Source organism: Lynx canadensis, chromosome E2 (assembly GCF_007474595.2).
Source record: "Lynx canadensis isolate LIC74 chromosome E2, mLynCan4.pri.v2, whole genome shotgun sequence".
NCBI lineage: Eukaryota > Metazoa > Chordata > Mammalia > Carnivora > Felidae > Lynx > Lynx canadensis.
Genome location: NC_044317.1, coordinates 1,346,689 through 1,360,983, shown reverse-complemented (window position 1 = coordinate 1,360,983; position 14,295 = coordinate 1,346,689). Strand labels below are relative to the sequence as shown.

The 14,295-nt window shown below is 52.3% G+C and overlaps 1 protein-coding gene across 1 annotated transcript in view; it reads left to right on the top strand.

Moving 5' to 3' along the window:
* Window positions 1-366: 366 nt before the first annotated feature.
* Window positions 367-14,295, top strand: part of ZC3H18 (zinc finger CCCH-type containing 18) — a 57,359-nt gene continuing 43,430 nt past the window's right edge. The window contains 2 exon segments of the mRNA XM_030297600.1: window positions 367-371; window positions 6,113-6,672. Coding sequence (XP_030153460.1) covers window positions 6,127-6,672 — 546 coding nt within the window. The 5' untranslated portion in view covers window positions 367-371; window positions 6,113-6,126.

Here is a 14,295-nt window from a genome sequence, read left to right as displayed (position 1 = left end):
GAGCGCAGCCAGCTCTGTGTCCCAAAGGCTGGAACTCCTCCCTGGTTTGGGGTGGGAAACGCTCACATGTTGTAAGAAAGCTCGGTGGGATCCTTTCAGAGAGCAAACAGGTAAGCTGTGGCCTTGCTCGTGTTTAAGAAGGTTTTTTACTTTTTCACAGCTACAGATCATCTCAAGGTGAGTGCTTCTTTCCTGAGGAGTTTTTGGTGGTCAGGCTTAGTCCGTTTGGGGGCGGTGTCTGTCACCAGTCTTGACATCCTTCCTTTAGATGTTGTGAACCTGTGACGTTTTGAATCAGGAGCGTAACTGGACGTACCAGAACTTAGACCTTCAAATAGGGATTGCTCTATTAAAAGTTACCTTCCTGAAAGGTTACGCTTGTATTTCACGGGTGCTCCTTTGCCACCCTGAGAACTCTTGTTTTGGCCGTAAGTACCTGCGTCGGGTGAGAAAATTAGTCCCATTCGATAGTCGTACCCTGCATTTAACCAGAAGTCCTCTTACGTGGCTTAGTCGCTCCTCTCCTGGATTTCCTGTGATCTCTCGAGTGACCTACCTTGAGAGCACGAGTGTCTGCGGCCACTAGAGCGTGAGAAGAAAAGGTCCCAAACGTCGCTCAAAAAGAGAAGTTCCCAAAACGTTCTGCACTTTAGCGTTGCTATTGGAATCCGTGTGCAGCCCTCCAGAGTGCTGCTGGGTGACGAGACACCACTCACTGCACGTCTGAGTTCTGGCATCGTCTTCTAAAAATGAGCACTTGTTTCCAGTTTCTGGTACGCAACAGGTAGTTTATCAAGTAACAAGATGTTGTCGTTTAGCCAACAAGCATTTATCAAGTGTCATCTGCCCAAAGCAGCCTGCAGTGGAAACACGGTGATGGATGGACCCTTGTCATTCGGTTCTCTGGGCAAGTGCACCATCTTGGGAGTCAAAGGTTCTAAACTTTGCCAAGAATCCTCGGTTACAGGGTGATTGTGTGAGAAGAGCCGAGTAAAAACTCCGAACCCAGGAGTTGGTGAAGACGTGGCAAGAGGACGCCCCGTGTCACTGTCTGCATCCGTAGGCTGCGTGTTCTTCCTGGCATGTGGCCCGGGGTGTGCACTCACATGGCTGCCACGCCGAGTTCGTCTCCAAACAGGACATAGGTGCCCCGAGAGACGGTGAGCCTGCCCAGCACGGGGCCTGGAAGGCAAGCCTTCTTCTGACCCCCGGTGACACTTCTCTTCCGGGCAGCAGCGTGTGACTCGGGTTGTTTCTAACAGGCAGGTTCTTTGGCGTGTTTTTCTGTGCAGTGTGTTCACCTGTGAGCAGCCTCATACCGTAAAATCCCAAGGGGTTCCCCAGGTAAAGACGAGAAGCGACTCCTCAGGAAATTATCAGGGCCTTCTAAGGGGGATCGTACGTCCCAGTGTGCCTAGGACAGCACCTCCTAATGGCTGTTGTAATTGTTCATAGTGCCCCCCCCCCCCCGCCTTCAGTCTCAACCGTGACCCCGTTTAGACAGTAAAGTATGTGGAGCCGTGCTACTCGGTGCCAGCTGTCTGCTGAGCTTGGGGAGTAGAGAGGTGAGTCTGAACCCTTCTCCTCAGGTACTCCATGTAGGGTGGGGGCGGGGCCCGCCGACAGACTTTGCAGACCAACAGTTGTGGACGGCGTGGTAAGTATGGATTTGGAACCCGGTAACGTACAGTATACTTAAGGCAACGGCTCTTAATCTGGGGACAGCGGATGGACCCCAGGGGGTCTTGAACTCCCTAAAGTGGAAGATACATTGCACATATTCTCGTTTTTCTAGGGACACGAGCCCTCCCTGCTCTCCTAAAGGCTAAGCACCACTACCAGAGAACACTGGGCTGCCCCCAAAGGGGCGGACTTTTTACTCCGCTCTTCTCGCACAGTCACCTGTAACTGAGGATTCTTGACAAAGTTTAGAACCTTTGACTCCCAAGATGGTGCACTTGCCCAGAGTGGCAGGTGCACTGGACTGAACCCCTAGTGGCGGGTGCACAGGGCCTTAGTTAGCCCTGCTGCCTTCTGGTCAGCTCTGAAAACTGCCTTTGAGAGTCAGGAAGTTAGCTTTGTGTCCTTGGAATGTTGAATTGATTTCCATAATTTACACCATGGGGGCTGTGCACTCAATAAGGACTTCTTAAAGTGACTTTCCTGCCACAGTGCTCCAGCGTCTCCAGATGGTAACCTGAGTCTGCATTGCTCACGGGGCCAGTATAACGGTGTGCCCCTTTGGGGTTCTTTTCTTGGATTTCTGTTTAGCTTATGTGCCTAAGATTCAAACTGCAGATGAGCTTAAGATGACTGGTGTCACAAGTTGGATCTTCATATGTTCATAACTGGTTTTTAACTAATGGACTACATAAGTGGTATGTTAATTTTTCCACATATACGAAAATGTGGTTTTGTAGGAGGGCTAAGAAGTTATAGATGGATCGGCACAAAGCCTTAAAAGGGAGAAAATAAAAACAGGCAGACTCTACTGGTTCAGTAGCAGGCCCCAGTTTGTGTGTAGGTTCTGTTCCCCCAAAAAAGAGTTTATAAAATCAGTTTGGAACTCAGGTCCCATTTCCTATAGAAACAGTGGCAAAACGTAGGGGTGGGTTCCTCGGCGGGTAGCACGCGCTCACGCAGAGTACGGGGCTCTGTAATTGACCACACACTCCGGGTGCAGTTCTGACTTGCGGTCCCTAGATACCCACTCGGTGGCCATGCGGCCTAGGTCTCCTTATCTGTGACAGGGAACATGGTTTATTTGGAAGGCTGACAGGGATTGGTCAGGTGCCTGACACGGGGGGAAGGGGGGGGTCATCTCTCAGCAGGCGGTGGTGGCTGTCAGCTTCATTGCAGAGTTGTTTCAGCGATCCAGTCTTGAATCGAGTGGACAGCTGTTTGTTGGATGAAACCATGAATGAATTAACTCCTAAGTGCTCACAGAGACTGGAAGTGTGTCTGACGGGTGATAGGAGTCTGGTTCTTAGAAGTTGGGGAGTACCTTTACTTTTCACCAGTTCAGTTCAGATTCAAATGTGTGGAGCCTCTGTCAGGCACATGATCAGGCTTTAGCTCATCTAATTGTTACAATCTTGCAAAATAGATACTCTTGTCCCTATATTTCAGATGAAGAGACATACCGAGGTGTGGCCCGAGGTGTGCCCAAGGTCCCGACTCTAGGAAGCTGGGGTCCAGGTCTAACACAGAGGCCACACACTGTTGCACTGGGTGTCCCATTAAGATGCAGCCCCCCCAGCGGGTAAACTGCCCACTTTTTGCATTAGTTCGGGTGTTTGAAGTTAGGTACTGTGTTTCTTCCATTTATTACTCTAGGATTTGATTTCAAGTTCCCAGAGTATAAAACGCAGTCTGATTGGATCTAATCATGACAGCGAGACCAAAGTGCAAACCGGTTTGCATATGAGCCCCAGAAAAGAGCTGTTACCAGGTTAGGAGAGTTCGTGGCTGTGAACAGGATAGTATGTTGCGAGGCCAGTGGCGGGCTTGGAAGGTATTTTCTGCAGCCTGTCAGTTGTGCGATTTTTAATCTAGTTTGAGGGGACATTTAATTTTAGATAACAGTCGATTGATTTAAGTGGGAAGTCATTTTGTTTTCCGGGGTTGCCATCGCACTATAAAATGTGAAAATCAGAATTTGTCAGGTTTCTGGTAGGGGCGTCTGAGGCTCAGTAACCAGCTCCGTGTGACCGGCTGCCCACAGGGCACAGGTCTAGATTCAGCAGCTGCCCCGTGTGGAGAGGTGTCTTGTATGTAGCGTAAGAAGATCTGTGCAGAGATGGGCATAGGACTCCTGCACAAAGGAAAAGCTTACTGTCCACCAAGAAAGGGGAAGGGGCCCCGAGTGCTTGTTGCAACCTGGCCCTGTCTGACCGCTGAGCGTGGAAAGGCCTTAGCTTTCAGGCACCTCGCTTATCTCACGGGGGGCAGTAGGCGTGCTCTCTGGGGCAGGGGGGCCTACTTGATATTCAGCAGCGTCCACCATTTGAGGACTGACTTTTAAAAAATTCTCCCCAATAGTCCCCAGTCCTACCTCCGGATAGTACAGTTAGGAAGACTGAAAAGTGAATCATGCTCAAAACTGTGGCTATGAATGGATGATCAGGTTTGTAAATTTCTATTACCAGTGGTCATTTGGTTGATTTATAAAGTGGCAAATTTTAGGTGATTTGTCCTAACGTGTGCTCAATTATAATAATTTCCATTAACTGCGAAAACAGTGTTTCTAACTATCAATTAGGGTACCAGCTCTCGGTATGCATCTTTAAACACAGGTTCTCCTTTCAAAAGTATGAATCTGAAAGATACGTGTTTAATTTTTAGCTATATAAATGCATAAGGTAATTTTACATATCTTGTTTTTGAGAGAGAGCGCACTAGAGCACGAGTGGAGGAGGGGCTGAGAGAGTGGGGGACAGAGGATCCAAAGCAAGGGGCTCAGACCCGTGAACCGTGACATCACGACCTGAGCCGAAGTCAGACACGTAACTGACTGAGCCACACAGGCGCCCCAGTAATTTTTTGTATTTATTGAAGTATGCAGTCATATGTGTGTGCTTCCAGTACCAAATACCAAGTAGCATGATTGTGACATACATCATCTTAAATAACAACTTTGAAGACTCAGGTGAACGTTGAGCCCTTCGCCATTCCTGCTGTTGCAACAGTGACTCACTCCAGGTTGCGCTGGTGAGTGGTGTTGGTTTCCTGCACGTATACTCCGGTCCCACTGTGTGCAGTCTCCAGAATGGAACAGGGACGCCTGAGGGCTCAGTCGGTTGAGCATCCGACTTCGGCTCAGGTCATGATCTCATGGTCTGTGGGTTCGAGCCCCGCGCCGGGCTCTGGAGCTCAGAGCCTGGAGCCTGCTTCGGATTCTGTGTCTCCCTCCCTCTCTCTCTCTCTCTGCCCCTCCCCTGCTCGTGCTCTGTCTCTCTCAAAAATAAACAAACAATAAAAAAAATTTTTTAAGGAAGAAACGGAACAGTATACTGTCTATGGGCATCAAGGTTGGAAAACCAAAAAATATACACTTTATTATTAAATCCAGATTGGTAAAAATAAAAGTGAGATCTTCTGAAATGACAGTCTTTTTACACGTGAAACTACTCAAACATGTAAGATTTTCTGCAAGAGTCCTTTTCCGTGATATACCTGTGTTAGGGCAGTGATTCTCCACTTTGCTGTGAGGAAATCACAGGGTGCATGAGTGAGTGCCACCTTCAGAGCATCTGGTGGTGGCTCCAACATACAGGTCTCTGAGTAGGCCCCGGGTCTGCATTTTTTTTAATTTTATTTTTTTAACATTTATTCATTTTTGAGAGTGAGAGAGACAGAGCGTGAGCAGGGGAGGGGCAGAGAGAGAGAGAGAGGGGGAGACACAGAATCCGAAGCAGGCTCCAGGCTCCAGGCTGTCAGCACGGAGCCCGACGCGGGGCTCAAACTCACAGACCGTGAGATCATGACCTGAGCTGAAGCTGGACGCTCAACCGACAGCCACCCAGGCGCCCCCAGGTCTGCATTTTTAAAGCTTGTCCTGAGTGATCCTTTGGGACAGTCAGGGCCATGCTTACAGAAACACGTTCGGGAACAGGAGCTAGCCCATGACCTGGGGACTCCCAAGGCCGGCCAAGGTTTCTGCCTCAGACCCTTGAGGGGTGCCTTCGGTTCTGCTGTCTCGTTCAGTCGTGCAACTTTTCTTGAATTTCAGTTCTTACTCTAAGAATTGAAAAAGCTGTCCCTTGCAACAGCTATCTTATTACTTTGTTTACCGGGTTGCACTTGTGACAAGAACACCAGGTCTCTGCCAGATCGCCGCAGATGTGAGGCGCTCACCCCCCAGCTTAGTCAGTACGTGCAGCCTGGTGGAGACCCCGTGGGTGGTGCTGGCCTCCCAGCCTCCCTGCCGGCGCAGCCAGCAGCAGTGGTCTGTGAACGGGGGCCTGGGGTCTGGAGGAGCCGAGTGCCGGGCCAAGTGCGGGTCCCGGGCCCTCCTGCCGGTCAGGACCGAGCGTGGGCCCCGGGAAAACCAGGGCAGATTTGCTTTCCGTTTTGCTAAGTGCTGTGCACCTGCGATCTTTTTCTTTTGCAGAATTGTGGGTACCGATGGATGTGGCCGAGAGCCCTGAACGGGACCCTCGCTCTCCAGAGGACGAAGAGGAGGAACAGCAGAGGCTCTCGGACGATGACATTCTGAGGGAGAGCGGGTCTGATCAGGACTTCGGCGGAGCTGGGGGGAGGGCTTCCGATCTGGAGGATGAAGACCATGCCGCCCCGGGACTGAGCCAGGAGGAGGAGGAGAGTCACTCTGACGAGGAGGACCAGGACCCAAGCAGAGGCCCCGCGAGCCCCCCTCGCGGGGAGGAAGAGCGCGCGAGCGACCTGAGGGACGAGGCCTCGTCGGTCACCAGGGACCTGGATGAGCATGAGTTAGACTACGATGAGGAGGTCCCCGAGGAGCCGGCCCCTGCCGGGCAGGAGGACGAGGCCGAGAAGGCTGGCGCCGAGGATGACGAGGAGAAGGGGGACGGGGCTCCCGGGGATGAGGGGGCCGCGGGCGCTCACGGCCTGGAAGACAAGGAGCCCCTGGAGACTGCCAAGGAGAAGAGCAAGGAAGACGATGACGGGGAGCTGGACGACGGGGAGCTGGATGTGAGTGGCGGGGCTGGCGGGCGGAGGGAGGAGGCGGGGTGCGGGGAAGTCATGACCACTCTGGGAGCCGTCACCGTGGTAACCCGGGAGTGCCAGACCCGAAGAGGACCAGGCTAGGCCCAGAGAGCTTGGGCCTGCCGGTCAGCAGCTGGCACAAGTCCTGTGGACGCCCCCCCCCACCGTCTGCTGCTTTGGTGGGAAGGCGGACAGACGCCCGACCCCGATTGTTTCCTTGAGTTCTAGGTTTGTGTGACAAGACATCGTTTCTCTCTCTGCTATCTTTAAATAATATTTGAGTTCACATTCGACTAAAACCATTGTGGATTTCAGTTCCTGTTAGGTTCTTGAGACTGGTGGGCTCGAGAAGCTTCCTTCCAGTTTTGTCTGTTCTTTCAGGCCTTTTTATCTTTGCCCCCCAGCCCATCCTCTGAGGGTCCCGGCTGGAAGTGTCCCTGAAGGGGCCCTTAGGAATGGATAACAGGTGCATCCGAACACGCCAGCTTTTGATCGAGCCGTCACACTTGGTTACAATCTATTTAATTTGACTTTCAGGTTATGGAGAAGGTATTGCTGACGTGCTATCTCAGACACGGATAGGCTGGGTTTTCATGATGCATAATCCCGCTGAAAGGACTCTAATCGTGATCTCTCTCTCTCTTTAAGTTTTTCTTTAAGTTCCAGTTGGTGAACGTGCAGCGTGGTGTTGGTTTCAGTGTTCAGTACAGTCATCCAGCATTTCCCTACATCACCCAGTGCTCAGCACGCCATGTGCCTCCTTGATCCCCATCGCCCGTTTCCCCCATCTCCAGCCCCCCTCCCCCCGGGAACCATCAGCGTCCCCGTCCCTTTGCTCTTTTGTTTTGTTTCTTAAATTCCACGTACGAGCGAGATCATATGGTATTTGTTTTTCTCTGACTTCTCTCACTCAGCATAATACACTCTAGTTCCATCCACATTGTTGCAAATGGCAAGGTTTCACTCTTTGATGGCTGAATGGTATTCCATCGTGTATTACACCCCGTCTCCTTTATCCATTCCTCAGTCGATGGGCACTAGAGCTGCCTACACAGTTTATCATAAATATGCCGCAATAAACGTGGGGTGCGCGTACCCCTTTGAATGAGTGTGTTTGTATTTTGAGGGTAGGTACTTAGTAGTGGGATTACTGGGCTGTAGGGTAGTTAGACCTGTTTTTTTTTTTTAATGTTTATTTATTTTTGAGACAGAGAGAGACAGAGCATGAATGGGGGAGGGTCAGAGAGAGAGGGAGACACAGAATCCGAGGCAGGTTCCAGGCTCTGAGCTGTCAGCACAGAGCCCGATGCGGGGCTCAAACTCACGGACTGCGAGATCATGACCTGAGCCGAAGTCGGACGCTCAACTGACTGAGCCACCTGGGTGCCCCTAGTTAGACCTGTTTTTAACTGTTTGAGGAAACTCCACACTGTTCTCCAGAGCGGCTGCACCAGTTTATGTTCCCACCATCTGAGCAAGAGGGTTCCCGTTTCTCCACATCCTCGCCCACACCTGTTGTTTCTTGTGTTGTTGATGTTAGCCATCCTGACAGGTGTGAGGTGGTATCTCAGTGTGGTTTTGATTTGTATTTCCTTGACATGAGTGATGTTGAGCATCTTTTCATGTGTCTGTGAGCCACCTGGATGTCTTCTTTGGAGAAGTGTCTGTTCGTGTCTTCTGCCCATTTCTTCAATGGATTATTTTCTTGGTGTTGAGTTTTTTAAGTTGTTCTGCTTTATTTGTGTTTTGAGAGAGAGAGAGAGAGAGAGGGAGAATCCCAGGCGGGCACCATGCCTGGTGCGGAGCCCATCTCTGTGACCGTGAGATCACGACCTGAGCCAAAACCAAGAGGTGGGTGCTCAACCGACTGAGCCACCCAGGCGCCCCATAAATTTTATTTATTTAAGTAATCTGCACACCCCATGTGGGGCTTGAGCTCACGGCCCTGAGATCAAGAGTCACACACCCTCTTCCTACTAGGACAGACATCCCTGTAAGTTCTTTAAAGATTTTGGATACCAGTCCTTTATCCAATACGTCATTTGCAAATGTCTTTTCCCATTGCGTAGGGTGCCTTTTAGTTTTGTTGATTGTTCTCTTTGGTGTGCAGAAGCTTTTTATTTTGATGTCGTCCCAGTAGTTTATTTTTGCTTTTGTTTCCCTTAGAAGACACATCTAGAAAAATGTTGCTACGGCCAATGTCACAGAAATTGCTGCCTGTGCTCTCTTCTAGGGTTTCTGTGGGTTCAGGTCTCACATTTAGGTCTTTCATCTGTTTTGAGTTTGTTTGGTCTGTGGTGAAGAAAGTGGCCCTGTTTCCCTTTGCATGTCACTGTCCAGTTTTCCCATCACCATTCGTTGAAGAGACTGTCTTTTTCCCACAGCATGTTCTTGTGTCTTTTGTAATCATGATCTTTAAAAAGTTGAGTTTTGGGGTGAAAGAGCCTGAAGTCCTACCGAGTAATGCTTTTACTCAAAGGAGTCGAGAGAGGCACAGAGCACATTGAGATAATGGGGGGGGGGGTACCCCAGGGGAGGCGACGCTGCTTGTCTGGGAGTCATTACAGTGGAAAGTGTGTGGATTCTGTCAGAAATGTTCTGGGTTGGAGGAGGGGAAAGGTTGCTGCTTAAATACATGACCGTAGTCCGCGGTAAGCACCACACCTCCTTAGGTGCCCATTCCGTCTTCACCTGTGCTGGTAGGCCGTGGTCGTGCCTGGTTTTAAACATTGCTTATCTAACTTAGGCTCGTGAGAACAGAACTTGGTGGGGATGCGATGTATGTGGTTACAAGCTCCGAATTTTAGCTCTTTTCTTGCAGCTCTGCTAATAAGCTTTGCTTTGCTTAAAGGGTATTGTCAGGGTATGATTATGCAGGCGTCCTTGGGTTTCCCAGCCATGCTGCCTTTCCGGTTTTGGAAAACGTACCTCTGCCACAGGCCTGTCCAAGGGAAGAGAGGTCTTGAAACCCGAGTTAATCCATTTGGGTGAAATTTTAGGCAGAAGATGAAGTTCTTGGCCGAGGCGCCTGTGGGTGTGGTTGTCAGTGTTGCAGAGCGAAACCGTCTTTGTTCTGTCCTGAGAAGATGACGAGGGAGGGGCTGATTACCAGGCGTGGCCCAGGGGTCCTTGGCGGCCCATTCCCCACTCAGAGAGGGCCAGTTGCGAGTTCTTCCTGCCTCAACTGTTGAACGAGTCTCAGGGGGAAGTTCAGCTCCTTTCCTACCTTTCCGTGATCGTATGGGCCAAGTGTCTCCCTGCGGGTCCCGGACGGCCGTGGTGTCATCGCACCAGTGGGCTTGCCGGCTGCCCTTAGATGTGGTGGTGCGGGACCTTGGGTTGAACCGAGGCAGCCCTGGAAAATGCCCGTCATCTGGAGGTTGGCTGGTTGCCCTAGAAAAAGCACGTGGAATAGACAGACCTCCGCAAGCGGAGAACAGGCCCAGTGAATGGTGACAGGAGCACACGCGGCCTCTTCGAGCGCCTCTGCTGGGTTCCTGCCCTTGTCCGTGTCCGGCTGCGCCCCGCCCTGTAACTGGCAGCTTAAGTGTCGCTTCCTCTCCGTGGGCTCTGCCTCCTCCCCCGACCGTTATCCCTGGCTGAGGACTTCGTTGTATTTGCACAGTCTGAATTCACGGGGCCATTCCCCCTCCCCCGCCTCCGGAAATACACGTCCCCTGAGTCCAGAAGCTGCCTGGCCGGCTCGTCTGTGTCTCGCCAGAACTGGCCTGTCGTGGGCAGCCCCTAACTGCCTTCTGAGCAGAGAGGTGAAACCCCCGTTACTTTGGGGTACGTGCCATTGAAATGCATAGTGGCAGCGGGCAGAAGGAAGGCCTGCCCCGGAGAGCCGTTGGCACGGGGCGGCTCCTGTCCTGGGTGTCGGTGACCAGCCCTGCCTGAGCCCAGTTGGTAGGACCCGGTGTGGACGAGCGTCGGCCTGTCTGGGAGCAGCTGCTCCTGGCCTCCTCCTCCTCCTGCTCTTGTCCTGGTCCCAGCCCTCCGTCACTCCCCGCTGGCTCCCCGCTGCAGCGTTTTCCCCACCAAGATGCCGCACTGGCGTTCCCGTGCCGTATCCCCTCCTCCTCCCAGGCCCGGCTCTCTGATGGAGGGGGAACCAGAGGTACGCGCTTGGGTCTGGAAACAGCCTGCCTTCGCTGGTCCTTTGGCTTGGTCCCCTTTAATCAGCCCTTGCAGAGTCGCCTCTGGCCTCACAGAAAGCGTCCATCCCAGGGGGGTGTTTTTCCCCATTGCTTACAAGCCCTCTCATATCACAAGTGAACCACCTGGATGTTTTGTGAGCGGGAGATGCGTGGTTTGGCCTCTACCTCGAGAATCTGCATTCGCCGTCACCCCTAAGGGTCCCCGTACCCAGCAGGCTCCCTGTCCAGAGGCCCCTCCCGCACACCTGCCACCTCCTCCCTGCAGCCCTCCTGGCCTTGAATTGCCAGAACAGCTGAGTGGGAGAGTCTACAAGCCAAGTGCTTTTCTCGTCTTCGTGGTGCCTTGTCCTGCCTTTTCTCCTCTCTTAGGTGTCCAGTCACTGGGACTCGTGACTTGATATGCGGAGGAGTAAGCCCTTAAACTTCTTTTGCCTAAACCACACAGTTTGTGCCCAAGATCTTGAATTACCTTTATATGTGTTTGGTGTGCTCCCAAATTACCTTTCAGATGCAGATATGTTTCTGGAAATGCTGCTTTGCTCCTGTGGTGGGGGTGGGATTTTGCACATGGGCACCCTGGCTTGTTTGTGGAGTGGAGGCTGAGGGTCCCCGATGGCCAGTCCCTGGGGAGCCTTATTTCGTATTGAATCAGCAGTCTCTTACTTGCTCCGGAAGCCACACTTAACCCCGGCCCTACCTGTGGCTCTGTCTCTGCCCGGGCGTCTCTCAAAAGAGTGGGTGGAGCCCGCAGAAATGGACCCCTCTGTGTGAGGTTCCTTCCTCCTGCACCTGCCGAGTCTGGCCGTGACCATTCCTTCCATCAGGGTTCGAGGAGCACTCAGAGTTGTGGGTCTTCGATTTGCCTTTCCCAGCAAGTCCTCCCCTCTCGGGTGTGTCCGTCCTTCCTTCTACTCATGTATTTGGTTCTGGGTTTGTATCTTACCTGCCATTTGGTGAATAGAATTTGGTGTCCTCCATGTGGAAAAGGGTGGGCTATGTGTTTTGTTCCAAACCTGCCTTTGTCGATCGCTCTCACACTGGCAGTGTGGCCTTTCAGACCGCGGGACAGCAGCCACGTCCCGTCCCCAGTGGACAGTCCACGGCGCTCCTCTCGGGCCCCCACACGTACAAAAATCCTTTGAAATGTTTTCTTGGCAGGTGGTATTTTATATTTTCTCCCGTTTACGTCTACCTGTTCCTTTTATATCTAGATACATAGTATCTCCTACGAAAGGTCTCCCTCTGGTGGTTCAGGGTTTTCACTCTGCAGGGGCCCCGCTCTCCTCTGCTGCGTGGCCTCGCAGAAGCCCAGGAAGCAGCTGCCTGCCCCGCATTTGAGGAGAGTCCACACCAGATCAGGCACAGAGAGAGAGCAGGCCACAGTCCTTACCCTGAGCCGGGGAGTCCGGGAGCTCTGAGGGTGGACAGGTTTCCTCGCTCATCTGGTGGCAGACCTTGCCCGACACGATGCGAGGCTGTTTGTGATCCTGTGTTTACCCCTCGTGTGGCTGGTCGTGCACACCCCCCCCCCAGAAGGATGACCGCATCCGTTCCGGGGTGCTGTTCTGACCCCTGCTTTATCGCCTTCTAAAACCAAAACGCTTCTGAATTCCTAGACCACATCTGGCCCCAGGGGTGTTGGGTAAGGGGTCATAGACCAGGATTGTCACCCCCATTTTACAGATGCAGCACCTCTGGCACAGTGTCCGTGCCCGCCCGCCCCCCATGGTGCCGTCATGTGGTGCCCACTCACCTGCCTTAGTGCTGGGGCCGCTGTGGCGGAAGTGGCTTCTTGTGTAGATAATATGCAGGCATTGGTTTGTTCTGTTTTGTTTTTATTAAAGCAAGATAAAGACGTGCACAGAGATGTCAAACTATGTTACCGTTGTCGACACGGTCAGGGGTTTTTTTGATGTTTATTCTTTTTCTTAGATGAAAGTCTTTTCTTTAAATTTTTTTAATGTTTATTTTTGAGAGAGAGACAGAGTACAAGCGGGGGAGGGGCAGAGAGAGAAGGAGACACAGAATCCAAAGCAGGCTCCGGGCTCCCAGCTGTCAGCACAGAGCCCGACGCGGGGCTCGGGCTCATGAACCAGAGATCATGACCTGCGCCGAAGTCGCGTACTTACCCACCTGAGCCCCCCAGGCGGCCCGTATGTGGTCATATTTGGCATATCGCCTCCGAGGTAGTTTTCCGCTAAAATCATGACCACTCGTTGAGCGCTCGCTGCTCAGGTTTTCTGTGAGCACCGTGAGCGCAGCGCCTGGCACGGAGCAGCCTGTTCTGCGGGAGGACAGACAGTCCGGCTCAAGTGGGGCCTGTGTCCGTGGTCACAGTGCCAGGATTCAAGTCCAGTCTCCCCCCGCAGTCCTATTTTGTAACGCCAGTAAAGTGCAGTGTGCCCTGTGTGTGTGTGTTTCCCTGAGTGGGCACTGGTGAGGAAACACGAGCAGCCTGGTGTCCCTCCGTTCTGAAAGCTCCAGAGAACCTTGCCCGCCCCCTGAGTTCCACGTGGGGCTGTTAGTCTGTCCCGGGTGGGGGTCGCCGAGAGCCTCACGGGTGGTGTCCCAGGTGTGCACCCAGCAGGTGCACCCCGGACCCCTAGGGCCTCTCCTTGTCCTCTGCTCTCCGCTGTGTCAGCTTGTGGCCCTGTGACCAGGAGGTCTGAAAGACACACGTGATGTGACAGCCGCAGACGACTGAGTGGTGTGGATTTGGCTGTAGAGACGTCGTTCTTGACCTGTGTTTGCATGAGACTGCACAGTTGAAGTCATTTTAATTAACCATCACTTGAAAAGCCATCGTACTAAATAAACGAGTGGTTAGTTGAAATTTCAGCTGTTGGGGTGCCTGGGTGGCTCCGTTGGTTGAGCGTCTGGCTCTTGATTTCAGCTCAGGTCATGATCTCACAGTTTGTGAGTTCGGGCCCTACGTCAGGCTCTGTGCTGACAGCTTGGAGCCTGCTTGGGATATTTTCTCTGTATCTCTCTCTCTCTCTCTCTCTCTCTCTCTCTCTCTCTCTTTCTGCCCCTTGCCCACTCTTTCTTTCTCAAAATAAGTAAATAAACTTAAAAAAGAAAAAAATTCACGGTATTATATCGCTGAGTGGTCTATTCATCGTTCTTGTTTGTTTTATAATTAGAGAAGAGACCATACGTCTGGCACATGACAGGGAAGCCCTCTGTCTCCTTCCTAGCGGGGGTGGGGACTAGACGGCGGCAGCCAGTAGGTAGATGCCGTCTTGTGTTCTTTGGGTCGACGTTGCGTCGTGCACGCCTCACGTGTGGTTCGAGCGTTCTTAGCCCTGAGCCTTCTTGGCAGCCGCACGGAACACAGCTCACGTGACCGCTCGCCAGTCTTAAGATGGGCGGGCCGGTCTCCTCCCTGCCCTGGCAAGTATTGAAAGTAGCAGCTTTGCAGAAATACCTCTTTAAATCTGATCCAGCG